Consider the following 21,165-nt stretch of genomic DNA (forward strand, 5'->3'; position numbering starts at 1 on the left):
ATCTTTATATATTAACCGTGTGTGTGTGTGTGTGTGTGTGTGTGTGTGTGTGTGTGTGTGTGCAATTTGAGAGGGAATAGGGACGTATGGATTTCGGGGAGAAAATAGAAATTGATGTTAGGCAATTATAGTTTAATTTTTAAAAACCTGAAACTTCATTCTCTTTTAGACAATGATCCTTAATCCAAGATGATACCTAGGCAACTCTTTTTTTTTTTAAAGTTTTTATTGAGAAAAAGAAAAAAAAGTTTCCGCCTCCTCCCAGCCTCCCTTTTCCCTCCCCCTCCTCGAAACCTTCTCCCCCTCCCCCCACTCCTCTCCCCCTCCCTCTCCAGTCCAAAGAGCAGTCAGGGTTCCCTGCCTTGTGGAAAGTCCAACATCTTCCCCCCTCCGTCCATGTTTAGGAAGGTGAACATCCAAACTGGCTAGGCTCCCACAAAGACAGAACATGAAGTAGGATCAAAACCCTGTGCCATTGTCTTTGGCTTCTCATCGGCCCTCATTTTTCGCCATGTTCAGAGAGTTCGGTTTTATCCCATGCTTTTTCAGTCACAGTCCAGTTGGCCTTGGTGAGCTCCCAATAGATCAGCCCCACTGTCTCAGTGGGTGGGTGCACCCCTCGTGGTCCTGACTTCCTTGCTCATGTTCTCCCTCCTTCTGCTCCTCATTGGGACGTTGGGAGCTCAGTCCGGTGCTCCACTGTGGGTTTCTGTCTCTATCTCCATCCATCACCAGATGAAGGTTCTATGGTGATATGCAAGATATTTGTCAGTATTGCTATAGGATAGGGCCATTTCAGGTTCCCTATCCTCAGCTGCCCAAGGAACTAACTGGGGACATCACCTAGGCAACTCTTTATGGGAGTCAGAATTATTCATAGTATTGTTTTCATATTTTGAAGTGCATCATTAGCCTACTGCATGCGTGACTTAGGAAGCCATCTGAGCTGTTGATATGTAGGCCTACTCGCTTCTGTTATTATGGGACCCACACCTTTGTCAGTACCAACAAGGGCATAAGTAACTGCATTTACTGGGAGGCGCTAAAATCATTGTCAAATTATCTGATGTCTTGGCATTGCTGTTGTTTCCAAATGGTTGTTTTCACCTGTTTTGCCCTTTAGCTTACAGCTGAGCAAATTGGAAAATGATGGATATCTGTGAGTTCAGTTGATAAACAACCCTTATCCTCATTACTTTCATTAATTTTCTTTCACTGTAGTTTGACATTTTTGTCACCTTAACAGTGACCTGATCATTGTTCTCTTACCTTATCATCCTTATCATATGTGATTCTTTTTTGGCATTTGAACAGTAAATTGTTATAGGCAAACCAGGAAAGCTTAATTACTGTTTCTGTATTTTTAATTTTACTCATGATAACTGTGAATTTAAAACATCTACAGTAATCTTTTTCTTCCTAAATTTATAAAACAAAAGGGTCACTAATCAAATAACTATAAACCCAAACTGACAAAATATTTCTTACATTATTTACTTTGGTAGACATGAAATAATTTTCAAATTTCTAGTTAAATAGTAAGTGGGAGGAGGGGAGGAAGTGGAAATTTGGATTGGTATTATTTTTAAAGTAATAAAAAATAAATGTATTTGTTTGTGTGCGTGTGTTTGTAACTGTTGATGAGGGCAAAAGAGTAGGTCCAAATGTTGTATTCTTTCACGAAGCAGATATCAAGCAATTGAGAAAACTGCTAGACCAGGAAATAGGAACGTAGGTAATGCCTGCTCTTGTATTGGAAACAGATAAGCATTTAAGTATACTAAGTAGAAATAGTCTAAACCAATAAAAAGGACAAAAAAAGGTGAGTAAAGGCTTAAATACAAAAACAACAGGTAGAACAAAAGTTAAGCCCTTCTGTGTAAAATAATAAATATGTTAAGAAATTATATCTTACAGAGGGGCACACAGCAAATGTAAAAGTCATAAAATATAACTGAAATATACTAATCATTTCAATAAAGATGAGTAATGCTACTCTCTTACTTAAAGAAAACAATTCCCAACTTGACTTATAACAAGATCAGAGTCTTTAGGGGTAGACTTGACAATGGACAAACCAGACCAAAGTGTTTCCAAATGACTAAGAGGTAGAAGAGTAAAATTCTGCATGCAGGGAAAGGGAGCAGCTAAGATTCACTCTGTTTTCCCTCCAAATATAAATGAAATTAGTGAATGGCACCAATGAATAAAGTACAGAGAACCCGAAAGCTGAAGAGAAGCAGAATACCTGCCAAGGAGCTCAAAACTCAAAGAACACTGTGATGGTTTGCTGCTCCGGGTCTGTTTCTGTTTAATCTTGCCAAGATTTTGAACATGAAATACCAATAACCTCCAAAGTCATGGGCATGGGGGAAAAACAAACAAACAAACAAACAAAAAAACTCTACTCTCTAGCTAAACCAAGAAAATAGCTGATTAGCTAGATAGAAGTAGCTCTAGAAACGAAGAAACATGTTCCACCCACACCATCCCAAGACAGTCTGGTGGAGGAGAAGACTGAACCTCTGTTCTCATGAGCCTTCACCTCAGTAAAAGAACTAAAACAACCATTTCAAGAACATAGAACCAAACTAGGTGTTAAAACACAGAATAAATATGTTGAAATCAACATTACCTATTTATTGAATTTGAAAGTTACATTTCTTAAAGATGCTTTCTTTTTTTCCGTTGTATAATTTTCACTTCTTTGTCAAAAATTGGGTGTTCATAGGTGTGTGAACTAATATCCGGGTCTTCAATTCGATTCCATTGGTCAATGTCTCTGTTTTTATGCCAATACCAAGCTGTTTTCATTACTGTAGCTATGTATTAGAGCTCTATGTCAGGGATGGTAATGCCTCCGGACAAAAGGTGCTGGCATAACTGGATGTCAACATGTAGAAGAATGAGAATAGATCCATATCTATTGCCAAACACAAAACTTAAGTGCAAATGGGTTAAAAACCTCAATATAAATCCAACCACACTGAACCTGATAGAAGAGAAAGTGGTAAGTAGCCTTCAATGCATGGGCACATTAGACCACCTCCGAAATATAATGCCAGCACAGACACTGAGAGCAACAATAAATAAATGGGCCCTCCTGAAACTGAGAAGCTTCTGTAAAGCAAAGACACAGTCAATAAGACAAAAATGCACCCTACTGAATGGTCAATAATTAGTCTTCTGTAACAATCAGATTCATAGACATGTTTGATATATTTTAAGATCATACAGAGATATATTTTAGATAGATAAATGTTCTTCAAACACTTCAAAAATCTATAGAATATGGCATTTAAAGTATTTTGCTAATATAAGGCATTTCATGAGAAGGAGACACATCTACTCCTGGCAGTACCAATGTATTTCACAAAAGGATGGTGGGCATCAACAAAAATCTGCATAGAATTTGCTTTCAGTGAGGCAACACTAGCCATTTGGGCAAAAAATTGCTTTTGCCTTGAGTGTTTGAAAGTATGTTATACAGACTGTATAGGCAAGACAGAACAAAAAGACTTGCACTTCACCAAGACAAGGCAGGGCAGTCCTTGGAGATTCCCATTTCACAGAGTAGTCTGCCTTACATTCTGTAGGAAACAGAGGAAAGCAACTGATGACCTTAGTCAATACAACGTGTGACTGTCCTTCCCTTCAGATTTTCTGGTTTACTGAAAAGTCTGCCAGATATTCTAGGCTTGTAGGTCAAAGATGAGTGCTTCAAAGTTGCCAAACAGCTTATGTGATTGTCCAAGCAACCAGATATCTACGTTGTTAGGTAACATTACATCTTCCTTCTGGGATTTTGATGGAGTTAAAAACTAAATAATGAGAGTTATAGTTTTCTTTAGTTATGATAGAAAATATATAATATATAATATTATATATAATATAATATTCTCATTATTATGCAAGTAGCTTATGTATCCCTAAGTTTAACTTCAATGTGTGATTAATATTGCCCAGATATTTCTTCATTAAGTGAATTATTTTATAATTTTGACCAGCATTTAGTTTCCTGCCATCTAGTGCTCTCCTAGTGCTTACTTGACATAGTAGGTTTTATTTTTTAAAAATAATATGTTCAATAGGCTTTAGCCTTTGCGTTGATTAAATGTAACTCATAAATTATTTTTAAATTCTTGTCACTACTTTTTTTAAAATGACTCCAGAAAGTGGATTTTAATCTTTCCTGTGCTGTGAGTCTCACTAAGATGTGTTTCACTGATGTGAAAGAAACTGATCTTCTCATGATGGTTTTACTCTTGACCCAATTTTCAATAGATTATTTATGGTACCTTGTGTTAAACAAAGAAGCACAGCTGCATTACCTGTTACAATAGTGGCCTGACCTTAGAACTGAAAAGTAAATGAGTTGCTTTATTGCTGTGTTGTCTGGAAGACTTGGCCTGCTACCTTTGTCTTACTGTTTAGCGATTTATATATGAGGTAGCAATTTGACTATCAGCAGAGAGAGGTTTGGAGTTTTAGCATGGGGAATAAAATGCTGCTCTTTGGATTATCTTGCATCCTTCTTGCTTATTATACTTATATACCCATACCAGAAAACATTGAAGAACCCTGGAAAGTGAGACTCATAGATATTCTTACGAAAATAGCAACGCTCACGGTAATATATTTTTCCTGGGAAATTGGGAGGCCTTGTTACAAATGAAGTGTATTGAGTCAGTATTTTGAGAGAGACTTTGCTCTTTCAAATGCTTTACTTACCAAATAATATTATATTTTATGTAGTTAACATTTGAGTTAATTGTTAACATGCTTTATTATCTAATGAAGATGCAATGTTTGTAAATGTGTACTTCTAAAGTTAAGTATATTCTGACAGCAAAAATAACCAGGATTACTAAAGGAATATTTGAGTAATTGTTCAGATGCTTGAAAATATTTGATGGCTCTCAGAAAGACTCGTATGTCTTCTTAAGCTCACATGTAAAATCATTCATATCATAAAATTTTGATTTATTTTTCTCCTTCTACTGTTTTAGTATCTTTTTTTTCTTTTTAAGTAGTTCTTAGGCTTCCTATATTCAAAATTGTACACTCTCGTTCCCAAAGAAAGTTTATATTTTATTTACATTGACCAATTTTAAGTGTGTTAATAGTTAGTCAAATGGTGATGATGATTTCAATACAGGTTTATCTAAGTTCTGTGTTAATGTTAAAATAAAGTATCTTTTTATAATCAGAAAGCATCACGACAGTGGCATTTATTTCTGATTTTTTTCATATCACTTTATAATTATTTGTGGGAGCTATCTGGCTGTCATATCTTCTTTTGCATTAGTCTGCTGGGGGAGCCCATCTGGGAAGCTCACTGGCAAGCTGCACTGCATCTTCCTGGGCAGAGAGTGTGCTGTGTGACACACGTGCTTCCTGACATGTCTCAGAGGCATTCTGGTGCTCAAGGGCCACATCTTGGCACTTGCTACTGCTGTTTTCTATATTAGGTCTGTGTTGCTAGAATGCAGATTTTATAATGACACATTCAATAACTGAACTCAAGAGTACACCATGTTATTTTTTACCAAAATGTACTTCTGTCTGGAAGTCTTATAGGTACTCTGGGAAGAGGAAGGTTTCTTGAGAACACATGCACAAAACAGTGAATGGTCAGAGAAGACACTGAAAGTTATGGTAAATGAAGAAGACACAGGTTACTCTGCTGGAGAAGAATGGCAATCTTCCTAAGCTAGACAACTGTTCTGTTTTCATGCAGGTTTCTGTGATAACATACCCTGGTAAAAAGCAAGGTGAGAGTCCACAACAAAGTACAGGCCATTATTTCAGGACAATCAGGGTGCTATGGTATTGATGTGCCATCACATTAACAATCAAGACAGAAGATAAAGGAATGCATGTATGATTATATTTAGCTAGCAATCAGGGCCAAATCCGGGAAACAGAACCGCCTACCTTAAGGCTGTATATTACTATATCAAATAATGTTATCAAGACATTTCCCCCATAAACATGCTTACCAGCTAACATGATCTAGAAAGTTCCTTGAGGAGACTCTCCTAAGATGATCTTGGTTGTATGAAACTGACAGTCAAACTGATCATTACAATAACTGACGCATTTTCTTCCGAGTCCAAAGTTAGTTGAGTTATCCTGGTTTGGGCTTCTTAATGCCTCATGTTGTTGACTGACCAGTAGGGAAGTGACGGTGGACAGTGCCATTTTATAAACGGTTATGACATCATCCCTGACTAGTACATACATTCATTACTAGTTCGTCTATCACTGAAGCGACTCAGTACTTATCATCTATCAATATAAATGTATTGTGAAAACAAAGAATTGTAAAATTTGGCCTTTGTGTCCTCAAATATAACATAGAATTATGAAATATATAAATATAGATGAAAAACTGAAAGATACACAATAAAAAGAGGTCTAGACAGAAGAACTTCACAACAGGTTTTTATGTGTTTAACAGTGTGATTAGGCTTAAGAAAGAAAGAAAATGGGTCTGGACAGTTATAGAAAACATAATTTAAAAAAACAAAGTCTTTAAAGAGATATAAAGTATTATTTAAAAAGCCAGTGGCAGTGGTGGTGCACACCTTTAATCCTAGCACTCTGGAGGCAGAGGCAGGTGGATCTATGTGAGTCTGAGGTTTGAGGCCAGCCTGGTCTACAAGAGCTAGTTCCAGGACAGGCTCCAAAGCCACAGAGAAACCCTGTCTCGAAAAACCACACACACACACACACAAAAAAAATGCCAGACAAAAATAAAAAATACACAAGGAGTCAGGATCCTGTATACTATTGTGTTAATTTGATTTTTTTTTTGGTTGCTCAAAAGCAAAGGACAGCGGCTGAGAGACATAAGATTGAAGGAGGTACTGACAAATTACACCAACTGAAATCTTTTTTAAAATGTCATAACTCTAAAACAAAAGTAAAAAATAAACATATTTGTAAAATGTAACTAGAAGATATGTTGCTTTGGAGGGAGAAGCAGTTCTGTTTTTGTTTCCATAGGAGATGAAAAGCTGTAGGTTCCTTCTAGGTTAATATGGTTTGGTTGAGCAAGACCTTATGAAAGGTATCCACTGGGGATGATGGCCCAGGTGATTCAACATCCACAACAGCTTCAAGGCTACTGGAAGAGATGGACCAACCACACAAAATATCCCAGTCAGGACTTTAATGTAATTCTGCATTTTTTTACGATCCCCAAAAGATTACTAGTGCCCCAAATCAGTAAAAGTAACATAGAAAACTACACCCAAATTCCAAAACACTGTTTATAAATGTTTGATTTCATTTAAAGAAGGTTGGTTATAAATGGTTAATGGTCATAGTCAATTTCTAAAGAAAAAAGGGGAATATGATATAGAAAGGAGGGGAAAAAAACTTAGATTATTAAATCTACCTTAATCCAAAAAAATAACTGTTTAACTCAAAATACTTTATATTAGTATAAATTTTGGTCTATTGATACAAATTTAAAGTATATTTTGTTATACTATTTGTATATTTCCACTCTTCTTTAAAGTATTGTGATTATACAACTTATTTAAAGATGTAACATATAGTTAAGAAATACAAATAAACAGTCATCTATATTAGTCAAATTTATAGACATGTTAGGTTTTCCAGTAAGAGAAGTCACATTTCAGAAACATAGATAATCTTCGAACATTTCAGAGGGCTACAGAATGTGGCATTTAAAATGTTTTAAGAACTTAGAATTCTTTGGATGTGAGACATTCGCTCCTGGCAGCACCAATTACTTCAAGAGGATGATGGGCATTGAATAAACTCCTTGTAGAGTTTGCTTTCAGTGTGACAAAGCTAGCCATTTGGATAAGAAACTGCTCTTGCCTGGACTGTTTGACTGTATGCTGCATAAACTGGATATGCAGGACCCACAGGAAAATAACTGATGAACTTCTCAAAAGAAGGAGGGACAATCCTTTAGGTTCCTACTTTATGAAAGAGTCTGTCAGACATTCTGCAGGACACAGAAGAAAGTGACTGACAAACTTTACCAGAATAGGTAAAGGAGTCCGTCGAACTTTCTACTTCACTGAGAAATCTGCAAGGCACTCTAGGCTTGTAGGCTGAGTAAAGATGTGCCCAATGTTACAGAAAACCTTTTTGTAACTGTCTAAGCAGCCAGGTAGCTTTTTAATTCTAGAATTTTGGATGTTGCTTACAATGCAATTCTTATTTACTCATTATATTTTAATTTTGAAATAAGTTGAAGACAAAGAAGATGGGTTGGTGGGTAAAGCACTTGTTAGGAAAAGATGAGTTTGGAAGTCCAGTACCCACATAAAAGTACGCATAGTGGTGTCCATCTGTGACCCCACAGCTTCCATAGTAGCATGGGAAGATGGGATATGAGAATCCCTGGAGGTTATGGGTTATCTCAACTGGTATATGTAGTGGCAAAGAACACCAAACCCTAACTCAAATAAGTTGAAAACTGAGATTCAACATCTGAATGTATTCTCTGGATCCCATTGATAAATATGGTACACACAGGCCTGCACACACAAACACAAACACACACGCGCACACAGACACACACACACACGCAGTTAAACTTTCAACACTGAAACTAAATTTAATGAATAAAAATGAAAATAAAATATTGGGAATAGACAAACAAAGAAAAGAAGCATAAAGAGCTATTTCCAGTTGGTATTTTCAGGTAAAACTAAGTGAATAAGAACTCAACCCAATGAAAAGTACAGTGGCAAAAATTTGTGGTATCAAATGAGATTATCTTGATTTCAATTTTTGTATGTTTTAGATTTATTTTAAATTCATAATGAGCTATTATTGTTTGACAATTTCATAAATTTACATAATGAATTCAACTCTTTTTCTGAAACTATTCTCAAAATTTCCTCTTTATACTCTTAAATTTTCTTTGTGAATCCCCACTAATTTAATTAATGTCCTGCCTTAACATGGGGGTGCATAATGTACCAGAACAAGGCTAGCTATCTACCCCACTGAAAATGGCATCTCCTCTCTCAGCAACCAATAAGTGTCAGTATTTCCTGAGGTTTGTGTGGGACCTTTTTTACAAGTCTCTTATCTATCATGAAATGTTGACTGGCCTAATATTATGCATGTCTTATTACAGATGAATTTATTGAGATTTCTAGAGTATAAATAAGAGTACATGCATTGGGACATGTAATAAATCTGATTTTTTAGTCTAGCAATATTTTCATGTTTTTCTAAAGTAAAGATAATCCTTTGACATATTTAGTGCAAATATTTTCTCATTTCAGTTTACTTAGTGCTTGACTAGTATTTTATTGTTTTGAAAATATAAATAAAATATATATTTACTGATATCTATATCTATCATCTATCTTTCATGTTTATATTTATATCTATATTTTGATCATTTTTTCTACTTTCCCCTACAACTTCTCCCAGAACGTTCATATTGCATAGCCCTCACAACATCATGTCCTTTTTAAAAAATATATTTCATAACTCACTGCATCCAGTTAGTGCTGCCTATGGACACAGAGCCGTGTGCTGGAGCCAGTGTAACTTTTTATAATCGTGAAGGTACCTGATCCTTTTATCCCCAGTAGTCATTAACTGTCAGTAGCTTCTGAGTAGGTGTTGGAGCTTCTTGTGTTACAAGGCCCCAATGAATGCTTCCACATTATTTGATTTGGTCATGTGCACATCTCATACAGATAACCAGAGCATCTATGAGGTGATAAATGCAAGTGCCTTGTCGTGTTTGGAAGACATTGTATTTCAGCCATCTTTCCCTTCTGTGTTTCCATACCTTTCTTCTCCATCTTCTGAGATGTGCATTTCTCCTTTGGTGAAGGATGTCCTATTCACACTATAGCATTATTGCAGCACTTACTCTTTTTCCCATTGCATCTTTATGTAAATTTAGTGTTGCTAAAATAAAAAATAATGCATACATTTGGGTGTTGTTTTGATAGGCCACATTATTTGAAAATATGGGTCTTATGAAATTTGAAGATCTTTTCTTCATATTAATGAGAAATCAAAATATAGAGGCAATTTCAGATGAAAACCTTACAGTGATTGACACAGACTTCAGTAACATTCCTGTTCGTCTGTATTTGCCAAAAAGAAAGTCTGAAAGACAGAGACCAGCTGTCATTTACATTCATGGTGGTGCTTTTGTCACGGGAAGCTGCAGTAAGTGTATTTTGTAATGTGTGTTTTAATTTGATTGCAATTGCTATGTGAAATGCAATACTCTGCATCTCATGATCTTGTTACACGTACTCCTGCAATGAGTTAATTTTTCCATTGAGCATTTAACAGTAGTCATTATGTTTTATATAATAAATTCACTTAAATTAATTGGTTTTACTTACAAATTTTGCATTGATTTCTGCAAATATTTTAATCATAATAAACTTATTTTGTCCCTACCTCTTGATATAACAACTAAATTCAATCCATAGTTAATTTATGTAAAAAATATTGTAAACAAGAATATGCTAATTGATTTTAACTACAATTAAAATTTTCAATTATGCTCAAAACTGCAATTTAAAGTGTATTTTAAAGCCTAAACTTGTTATTAAAAAACATCATTTAAAATATTATCGTGCGAGGTATATTAGGCTTTAGGTAAACTAAAGTCCCTTTATTAAAAAGTCTGAGAACTCTAAAAGATCGTTAAAGATAGATGAATTAAGGTGACTACCTAAATTTATGAATATTATAATAATGAGTATAATATGATCTTCAACATACTTCTAGAGTTCTGATTTATAGCCAATTTTATGGTATGGACATGGTTACTTTGAGAGAGTCAAGTCATAAACGTTTTTCTCTCCTGTATAGTAAAATATAAATTCTATGAAAGGATAGCTTGCTACTATTTAAGCTTTGGGACTGTGATCATCACCACTGCTCGTCAGTCACTGTCTGTGAGGCAATGCCTGATGTAGTCCTTCAGTACTGCTCAGCCACAGTCTCCTCCAGATGTAACTGACCACAGAAATGAGAGGCAGGAGAGCAGTCACAGTGCACCAGGCTGTGAAACTGGAGTCAGGTGAAGCTGGCAACACAGGAAGCCAGAGCAAGTTTTCTGAGAAACCCAAGCAGGTCATCAAGGCACAGCAAGCTTCTTTCATTGTGACCTAGCAAGAGTCTTCTCTTCTGGCCTGGGTCAGGACGGATTTAGTGGGTAGGAATTCAGGAAGGTTTTCTAACTCCAGTGGAGATTTTTTTTACATGTGGTGGCCAAAGTGTAGACTGCAAGATTTTCATTAAGTAATCACAATTCTGATTTCTCTTAGGATTCATAGATGTGTCTAGGTTTCCATTGCCTGGCATTTACACAGCTCTGTTCTCTATTTATGTCTGTCATTTCAGAGATGCGGCCCTATGATTTCACGAACCGAATGACGGCCAGCAGACTTGATGCTGTTGTGGTGGCCCCAGAGTAAGAGACTGGCTATTTTTAGTATTGTGCCCTTGCCCACCCACCTAAGCTAGTTTACAGAACATGTTGCAAAATCCGCAGTGGTGGCTGGATTGCTGCTAGGAAATTTGGGGTTAAAATTGTTTTCTTAACCTTATAATATCAAAATTTCCTCAACAAAGCTCCATTTTGCATTCATCTTTGCCATGGTAGACTCTTATGAGAAGCAGAGATGTGAACATCTTTGCCAATAGAGCAGTGGCAGCTTTAAGAACATAAATACTACTTAGGTAATACGTACGCCTATAGTGTATATTCATCATACCTAAGGGGATAATAAGAAAGATGCTTGTTAGTTCCTGGCTGCTAAGTCCCAAAATAATCACACAGAAACTGTATTAATTAAATCACTGCTTGGCCCATTAGCTCTAGCTTCTTATTGGCTAACTCTCACATATTAATTTAACCCATTTCTATTAATCTGATTATTGCCATGTGGCTGTGGCTTACCAGCTGAAGTTAGGCTGTCTTTCTCTGGCAGGTCTACATGCCTTCTCTCTGACTCTGCCCTTCTTTCTCCTAGCATTCAATTTAGTCTTCCATGCCTACCTAAATTCTGTCCTGCTATAGGTCCAAAGCAATTCTTTATTCATTAATGATAATGACAGCATACAGAGGGAAATCCCACATCATGAGGGGTAGAAGCAATCAATATATGTTAGAGTCATTTTTGGGCCAAGTAATATCAATTAGAACAAATGTTGGAAACCACTCAAACATCTCAAGAACCTTTTCAATGACAGCTCTTATTAATTCATGAGTTTTATTCCTATGTTCAACAATATACTAGAAAGTTGATTACCTGCTATTGTTTTATGACCTTTTGGGTATATTCTATACTTCTTATGCCTCATTATGAGGTTGGAGAAAATTGGCTTTTCCCTCCAAATTTTATAACATAGGAATGGATTTACAAAATTATAGATTTTTGCAGAAACATTATAAAGAATTTTTTCTGACAGTATAATAAAGTCAGGTAGCATGAACTAGCAGGTTCAGTACTCTCGTGCTCATAGCCAATGCTTTAAAGCAAGTGGATCAGTTATGTTTGAGAAATTTTTAATGTATAGTTGTAACGTAACTGTGCCTTTATCATTATAATTTAACCAACTTTATCACGTTATAATTACATAAGATTTTTTTAAAATATTTATTTATTTATTATGTATACAATATTCTGTCCATGTGCATGTCTGCAGGCCAGAAGAGGGCACCGGACCTCATTACAGATGGTTGTGAGCCACCATGTCGTTGCTGGGAATTGAACTCAGGACCTTTGGAAGAGCAGGCAATGCTCTTAACCACTGAGCCATCTCTCCTGCCCAATTTACATAAGATTTTAAGAGAGTAAAATTATATCTAGTTTAAGGATTCTAAAATATTGCAGGCAACCTTTGTTCTTCACCATTATTTAAAATTGTATTTTGATGTTTCATGGTTGATATTATGCTCTTTTTAAACATTTAGACACACCTTAAAATTTAAAAATTCACAAGGACTATCTGAATAATATTGTTTATTATAGAAATATAAATAATTCAAAAATTCTAATGCAAATTGTAAGAATAAAAAAAATAGAGCATTTAGGACATGATTCCATAAAAGAACGCACAGGGAGATGGGATTAAGGATGAGGAAGTGAAGATATTATATATTTTGTCTAATGAATCACAGTATATTAATAATACTCATTGAAATAGCTTACATATCCACATATCAAACTGCTTATTTTAATTCAAATCCTCATGCTTAGGAAATGAATTCTACAATTCTATGAAATTTTGGCCAAATAAGTTTCTAATTGAAGACAACTACCAACACTTTGCTCTCAGGATTTGTGATTTTAAATTTCTTGAATAATCTAATCCATGATCATGAATTGCTTTTGAGTCACCAACTCCATTTTCAGGGCTTGGTGAAGTTACAGGCTTCATGAGGGTGAAAATACATGCTATCTTATTCTTCTCCTCATTGCACTAATATAAAAAAACACTTCTAAACCAGAATCTATGTCTTATTTTAAAATAGAAGTTATTTATTAGTAAGCCTAGGTTTATTTGATGGGTTTAAAGGTTCAAAGTAGGGCCAAAATTTATTTATATATCTGCTAGTATATTTTAGAGATAATTAGATACTTTAGCCTAATCATAAGTTCTTTGTTTCTCTTTTGTTTGTTTGTTTGATTTACCTCTAAAGCTTCAGGCTTGCTCCTCAGTATCTATTCCCAGCTGCCATTGAAGATTGTATTGTTGCGATCAAGTTCTTTCTCCAGGATAAAGTTCTGGAAAAATATGGAGTGGATCCTGCTCACATCTGTATTTCAGGAGACAGCTCTGGGGGTGGCCTGGCAGGATCAGTGACTCAACTGGTATGTTATGTGTGTTATGTATGATTGGAACCAGCAAAATTTAGTCCTAACTCAAAGGAGGTACTTTAGTTATTGTGTCTGAATGATGTTTTTACTGTAATCTATAAAATGTAACATAACCAAATAATTTATTCTTTTGCATTATTTTAGATTTAGATGTGGCTGTAGTCAAGAAATTAGGTGATGTAGCATAAGAATTTCGTAATCCTATTCTGTGTGTGTGTGTGTTTGTGTGTGTGTGTGTGTGTGTGTGTGTGTGTGTGTGTGTGCACATGTGCTTAGTGGGCACTGAATCTAAGGATATATGTTCCCCAGACAAATGATCTACCATAGAACAACGGAACTACCTCTTTTTAAGCTCTTCTTGAGTTGGTTTCTTGTTAAGCATCCCAGGCTGAATTTGAATCTGTTCTGTATTATGGCTATGCCATGAGCTTGCAATATCTTTTCATCAGCCCCCAGCTACTTGGAATATAGTCACACCATCGAGTCTACATTATCATAGTATTTTTTTAAAAAAATACACAACAATAACTATGAACAATTGTTTAGTATAAGTTTTATTGCTAGCTTTTCAAAGATAAATTATAAAATTTGTTTGAATTTGGTGTCATTGTATTGATGCAAATTGATTAGTTTCTTGTCTCTCTGACTAGAAGACCTAATAAGAAAAGGGTAGAAGAAAATGAGTTATTTGGACTTATGGTTTGACATGGTACAGAAACTGAAGGCAGAAAATCCATGGCAGTGGGAGGAGTTTATCTCTGTGGAGCAGACAAGTGAAGCTGTTTTAATACATTTTTTGTGGACATACAGCAAGAGTCATGGAGCAGAAGCAATGGAGGAATGGTGCCCAGTGACTTATTCCTGGTGGCTTATTCAGCCTGCTTGCTTCTATCATCGAGGATTACCTGTACAGGGGTAGAACCTCCTACAGTGGGCTGGGCAGAACAATCTCTTGTTTAGAAAATCTTCAGTCTCATCCACAGAATAAACCTACAAAGACATTTCCTTTTTTTCCCCTCTCAAATAAATCTAGCCTGTGTCAAACTGACAAAACAAAATGAAAGACAAACCAGCCAGAGCTCCTGAACGCTTGTCAGCTTAACGCACAGGCACATCATAATTTAACGGCAACCTTCCCTTTCTTGTTTATGCCCAACATGTCATATTAATATCATTATATCAATATGAAACACATAGCAACTTTGAAAGTCCCACAATCTTTACAAATTCAAAGACATTGATGGTTTTCACTCTAAAATCTCAGTTTCTCTAAAATTTCAAAGTCTATTCCTGTGGGTTCCCAAAAGATACTAAATGAATTAAATAGTTTCATATTCCAAGAAGGAAGAATTAGAGCAATGTCTCAATCAGAACAACGTGAAATAAAAGTCCAAAATAGGAAAACTTGGGGTTAGACACCGCAAGGTCACTATATAGGCTCCAAAGGTCTTGCCACAGCACATGTAATAATTTTCATTGGACATTTTATATCCCACGTAACTAAAGAAGATTAAATTTTACTTAAATCATGAAATATGATAGGTGAAGACATTGGATTCTAGATTAGCAGGCAGTATAGGGGAGGACGTGTGGCTATTAGTATTAATATATTTGTGACAAAACGTGTTAAGTTGCACACCAGCAACAATTAAGGATAATGGGATATTTTAGATTAATCTCTCCCTCCCTCCATCCTCCGTGTTTCCTTCCATTGCTCTATGTAACCACAGAAACGATTCTATGCTGGTTATGGCTTGCTAAGACCTGCTCTGATAGTGCCTACCAGCAGGTCCTCTCCTGGCCTGCAGTCATCCTGTATATCCTGCTTTGTCACTCAGAGTGACATGAGTGGCATGAGGAATCTCTGCTAAACCATTGCCTCTCCTGCTTCTCCAACCCTGGGGTGTCTCCTAAAATTTATAAAGGCATCTTCACGAAAAGTCTACAAATAATTGAAGCAATTTATGACACAGTGGTTACTATACACCTCTTTGCCTGAGCTGTCTAATCTAACTGAGGAGGCAGAGGATAGCAATCTAACTGCAGTGGTTTTCCTTCTGAGGTTCTAGGGCAAGGGCAGTGGGAGAGAGGGTCTCGATGTTTATACAAGATTTAACACCACATTGACTCTGGGGTAAGAGTGACCACTCCCCCCGCCAAAGCATGGGTGTGACGTGGACAACTGCATCCACATAAAGCCTGAGAGAGCTTGGGAATTAATTCTAGACAAAAAAGAATAGAGTTAAACACAGCTTATTGATAGCAGCATTTTCTCAGGTGGGCTCTGTTTGCTAGACACAAATGTGTCTCATTTAAGAGAGGCTTCCTGATTAAGCTTTAGCTGTAAAACCTTGCAGCTCTTTTAAAAAGCCCTGCCATGAAACATTTAAATGGTATTGATGAGAAGCTGACTGCATGCTTTTTGGTTTTCAGCCATAGCAGGAAAAAAGCTGTGCCATTTTAAAATGCTGGCTCCCTGGGCCACCCTGCCAGCACAAACTCTGACTCTTTCAGGCAGGAGGCCTGGCTACAGAGCATTTTAATGCGGTTTTTGAGCAGACTGCTGCAGCTTGCTTGGTGTCAGGGACCTTGAAACACCATAGAGTTGTGGCAATAGAAAGCTATGGAATGGCTGGATCCAGCCGTCAAAGGCTTGGCTTTAATGCTCTCCATATTGCTTAGCAAATTAAAGACTCACATGGTGGAGAAAAAGAGAGATATACAGTAAAAAGAGATTCAAAGATGAAGAAAGCCACTAAATATTTACAGTGTGTTAAAAACATATGCAGGCTTGGGAGAGAAAAGAAAAAGGGAAAAGTCTTTAAAGGAGAGAGAGAGAGAGAGAGAGAGAGAGAGAGAGAGAGAGAGAGAGTAGTTGGGTGTGGTGGCACACACCTTTAATCCCAACACTTGGAAGACCAGCAGGCAGACCTCTGTGAGTTCACAGTGTGGTGGCACTCCTTTAATCCCAACACTTAGGGAGGCAGAGGCTCACAGGTCTCTGTGAGTTCAAGGACATCCTGGTCTACAGAGGGAGTTCCAGGACAGCCAGATATACACAGAGAAACTCTGTCTCAAAAAGTCAACAATTAAAAATAAAAATAAAAAATAGAGGTTATAAACTAAAGCCTTGTAAAGTTGAAAAATAAACAGAGAGTCTGGATACTGTATGTTATTATGTTCTCTTTGAATTGTTTGAATGCTGAGGAAGGAGCAACACCAGCCAAAAGATATTTGTTTATAAATGCTGCTGTGAGATGTGAAAGGTTGGAAAAGGCAATGGTTTTGCTAAGATGTCTCCGATCTGGACCCCTTTGACCAAGGCAGAGCCCACGGGCTCTCTGGCTTCTCAATGTATGAAACATTTGTTGTTACTCCACAGAGCTGATAAGACCAGGCAGTGAGACGTCTTCCAGTACTCTTCTCTTGCTTAAGAAGGACCCTTAAGCCTGTTCACCAGAGCTTCTGGGGGATCTGGCAGGTGATATTCTGGGAGTGTTTTAGTACACTAGGAACCACTATTTTGGGTTTTATAATAATAAAGAACTGCAGTTTTAGGAAGGAATTAGAGATAAGGACAAACTTCCTCATATCTTTCCATTTGAAGAAGTAACTGTGTGGCTCAGATTAGTGTTAGAGATACCTCCAATTCCCCGACTCTTGTCTCTACCTTGGCTCTTTTCTATTTTCTAACCCATAAACGCACTGGTATGTCTTTGTTTCTTTTGATTTAAAGTCTGTGGAGCTTGAAGTATTCCAGAGAAAGCCACTAGTCTCTCTTAATTTCTTAATTCAATTTAATTCATTTTTTTCTTGTCTTGTTTTGTTTCTGTGTGGATCCATGTTCATGGGAGTATATGTGTGTCAGTTTGCCCTTGTGTGTACATATGTATGGTGAGCATGTGGAAGTCAGCAGTTCCCTCATTTGCTTTCCATCTTTTTTCTTTCTTTCCTTCTTTCCAAAATAGAGTCTCACTGTGTAATGTTTGTGAGCCTGGAAATTTCCAGCAAACCAGTTTGGCCTTGAAAATCATAATTTTTCATACAAGTACTTTCACTGTCCCTGGACCTTATCAGGATTATCTATCAGATTAAATGGCCAGTGAGGTCAGGAGACATGTCTTTCTTCACCCTAGCACTGGAGGCTAGGCTGACACTATGCCCAGGTCCATAGACTTGTTCTAGCAAAGATTTTAAACTGAGCCATCTCCCCAGATTTCACTTAATTAATAAGTTTCTCCTATATTTTGACGAACCAAGGAAAGTTTATATTGCAGTATAATCTCCCTGCTTCAAGCACCAACCATGGGCGTTTACTCAACTGGGGACTATTCTAGTTTTTAAATGGAAGATCACATGCAGGCATTAACTCAACTGGACACTATGCCTGTTTATATGCAGAAAAGTTATTTGGCTCAGTCTCAGTTTTACTGTTGTGTTCACTGCTACTTATTCTCTCAACTTTCTGAAACACTGCATTTTATTTGGAAAATTACCAGCCTAAAGCCACTGGTAGGAGAGCTGTAAAACACTCTTCCTTTTTTTTTCTGAACTTGCAGGACTTCTTCTTCTTCTTCTTCTTCTTCTTCTTCTTCTTCTTCTTCTTCTTCTCCTCCTCCTCCTCCTCCTCCTCCTCCTCCTCCTCCTCCTCCTGCTCTTCCTTCTCCTCCTCCTCCTCCTCCTCCTCCTCCTCCTTCTCTCCCCTCCTCCTCCTCGTCTCTGCTCCTCCTCCTCTCTCCTCCTCTTCTTCTTCTTTGGTGTGTGCTGGGGGGAACGTTTCAAAACAGGGTTTCTCTGTAGTTTTGAACCTGTCCTGGAACTTGCTCTGTAGAGCAGGTTGGCCTCGAACCAACAGAGATTCACTGGTCTTTTCATCCCAAGTGCTGGGAGTAATGGCATGTGCTACCACCGCTGGGCTAAGAACTTTGTACCTGTGATGTGTTGTACATTTTGAAGTTGGTCAGATACTTTCCTTGTGATGTGCTGTTGAGATTTCAACTAGCCCTCTCATTTCATATAAATTCACTTTCTGATGAGGGCATGACCCTGCGCTCAGCACATCCTGAACTTCCTGTGGAGGGATGCAGACACATTTGGGGATGCTGCAGTCTGCTATAAAAGCACACTGCTGCAGGGACCCACTGCAAGGTCTCTCCTTCAGCTTGCTAACTAGGAAATGAAAGGAAGGATCTTCTTATGACTGTAAACTCAGGGCTCTTCCCGTTTCCGGCAGAGACAGATTACACGTGAAACATTCCATTACTTTCTTTTTCTCTTCTGACTGTTGTAAATTATTCTTTGTGTTTTCTGTCATATTATAACACTACTAGCTAAAGGTGAGGCATATGATAGAATTGTTTTCAACATGTAACAACAAATGTTCATGCTCCATCTGAATGGGTTTTCGACATGCTGTTTTACCATATTCATTGTTTCTGCTATTGTAGATTCCTGTATGTCAACATAAACAAGCTGTGCATGATGACACATGCCTAGGTTAAAACCACATGGGAGGCTAACACAGGAGGACAGTATGTGATAGATAGATAGATAGATAGATAAAAACAACTTGTCACCAAAAACTAAAAGTATTTTAGAATATAGCCATTCTGCCATCTCTAGTAGAATTCTCCAGCTCAAGGTCTTGTTTGGCTGCCAAGTATGAAGAAGATGGAATGAGAGTCTCATTTTTGAAACCATGAGTAAATATTATGAGAGCAATACTCAGATACTATTTCAGTTTAATAAATTTATTTACCTCAGGACATTAAAACATAGTTACCTATTCTTTTTTGTTAAAGCTGTTGACTCATTAACACTCATCATGTGTTTTATTTACAGCTACAGAATGATCCAGAATACAGAAACAAAATTAAGGCACAAGCCATAATATACCCTAGCCTACAGGGGATTGATACGTGGACGCCATCTTATCGAGAGTATGAAAACGGTCCCTTTTTGTCAAGGAAGTTAGCAATTAAGTTGTCAACCCGATATGTAACAGAAGATGAAGAACTGCCAGAGGCAATACTGAGAAATGAGTACATGCCTGAAGGATCAAGAGACTTGTTCAAGTTTGTGAACTGGAGTCACTTCCTTCCTGAGAAGTATAAGAAGAACCATGTTTATAGGGAGCCCGTTCTTGGGAGGCTGAATGCTACCTATCCAGCACTTCTGGATAGTAGACTGTCACCTTTGTTAGTCAATGACTCCCAGTTACAAAATTTGCCATTAACTTATATCATCACATGTGAACATGACATTCTAAGAGATGATGGACTTATTTATGTCACCCGACTCAGAAATGTAGGAGTTCCAGTTACACATGAACACATAGAGGATACAATCCATGGAGCCATATCATTTGTCACAGCACCAATGTATTTACATTCAGGTTTGAGAATAATAGATAAGTATGTAAGTTGGCTACAAGAAAATCTATAAATCAATTGTACATATAGCTATCAGTACATATAGCTAACAATTTCACCCAAAGGTTATAATTTAAAGTATTTTAAAATTAAAGAGTCTGAACATGATTTGAACTTTGGATAAACCTAATTTTAAATTAGAATAAATATGGTTAGTATATTGGGAAGCTACTTAATTTTGATAATTTTCAATTCAATAAAATGAAGATATTCATTTTATTGCCATCTTTAACACCATGAGTAGAGATATTCTCTGAGAAATCAAACTGAATAGTTCAGTACTAAAATGTGAATACTATTATATTCAAAAGGGCAGGAGATTCAAGACAGTGACAAGAATGCAGTGAAGAATGAGGAGTTAGAACTTTGTAGTGGCATTTGTTTGCAGTGATCATTAAACTGTATTTCAGTCACAAGTTTTAGTTGTGTGTTATTCATACAAAAAATCAGTTTCATCATTGTGAATTAGATCAGTATTTATTATATTCACTGTACATGAAGTCTATTTATTGCTTATAACTTACTAATATACTTTTCTGTGTACTGGGCACCAAAGTTAACGTCTTCACCACAAATTGTCCCAAAGCTTAAATATTTGAATTTTATTTAAACTTTAGTAAGATCAAGCCAGGTATGTGTAGCAGGCATTCTTGGACTGCCAGCCCCCAAATCATAACATGGAGACTTATTATTACTCATGAATTCTTGACCTTATTTTATGCTTCTACCACTAGCTCTTATAACTTAGTTTAAACATTTTCCTTCATCTACATTTTGCCTTGAGGCTTTTTAAATTTCTTAAATTCTGTAAGCCCTACTTCCTGCTTCCTCTCTGTCTGTTGGCTGGTAGATGCCTGACTGGCTGGACT

At 36.8% G+C, this 21,165-nt stretch overlaps 1 protein-coding gene across 1 annotated transcript; it reads left to right on the forward strand.

Moving 5' to 3' along the window:
• The first annotated feature begins 4,492 nt into the window (after positions 1–4,492).
• Positions 4,493–20,409, forward strand: LOC121453025 (arylacetamide deacetylase-like 2). Its single transcript, XM_041659537.1, has 5 exons — positions 4,493–4,630; positions 9,969–10,191; positions 11,383–11,452; positions 13,688–13,859; positions 19,707–20,409. Exons 1-5 carry the CDS (start codon positions 4,493–4,495, stop codon positions 20,307–20,309), a joined length of 1,206 nt encoding a protein of 401 aa, XP_041515471.1. The 3' UTR covers positions 20,310–20,409.
• The last annotated feature ends 756 nt before the right edge of the window (positions 20,410–21,165 follow it).

The sequence above is a fragment of the Microtus oregoni genome, unplaced genomic scaffold, assembly GCF_018167655.1.
Source record: "Microtus oregoni isolate MIOR12 unplaced genomic scaffold, Mior012 000010F_ref0000083, whole genome shotgun sequence".
Classification (NCBI taxonomy): Eukaryota; Metazoa; Chordata; class Mammalia; order Rodentia; family Cricetidae; genus Microtus; species Microtus oregoni.

What these genes read in the sequence shown, in the direction of transcription:
- LOC121453025 (XM_041659537.1), top strand. Translation starts at nt 4,493, where the DNA reads ATGGGGAATAAAATGCTGCTCTTTGGATTATCTTGCATCCTTCTTGCT. An exon ending in CGAAAATAGCAACGCTCACG is followed by an intron (nt 4,631 to 9,968) that starts GTAATATATTTT and finishes TTGTTTTGATAG; the next exon opens with GCCACATTATTTGAAAATAT. An exon ending in GCTGTTGTGGTGGCCCCAGA is followed by an intron (nt 11,453 to 13,687) that starts GTAAGAGACTGG and finishes TTACCTCTAAAG; the next exon opens with CTTCAGGCTTGCTCCTCAGT.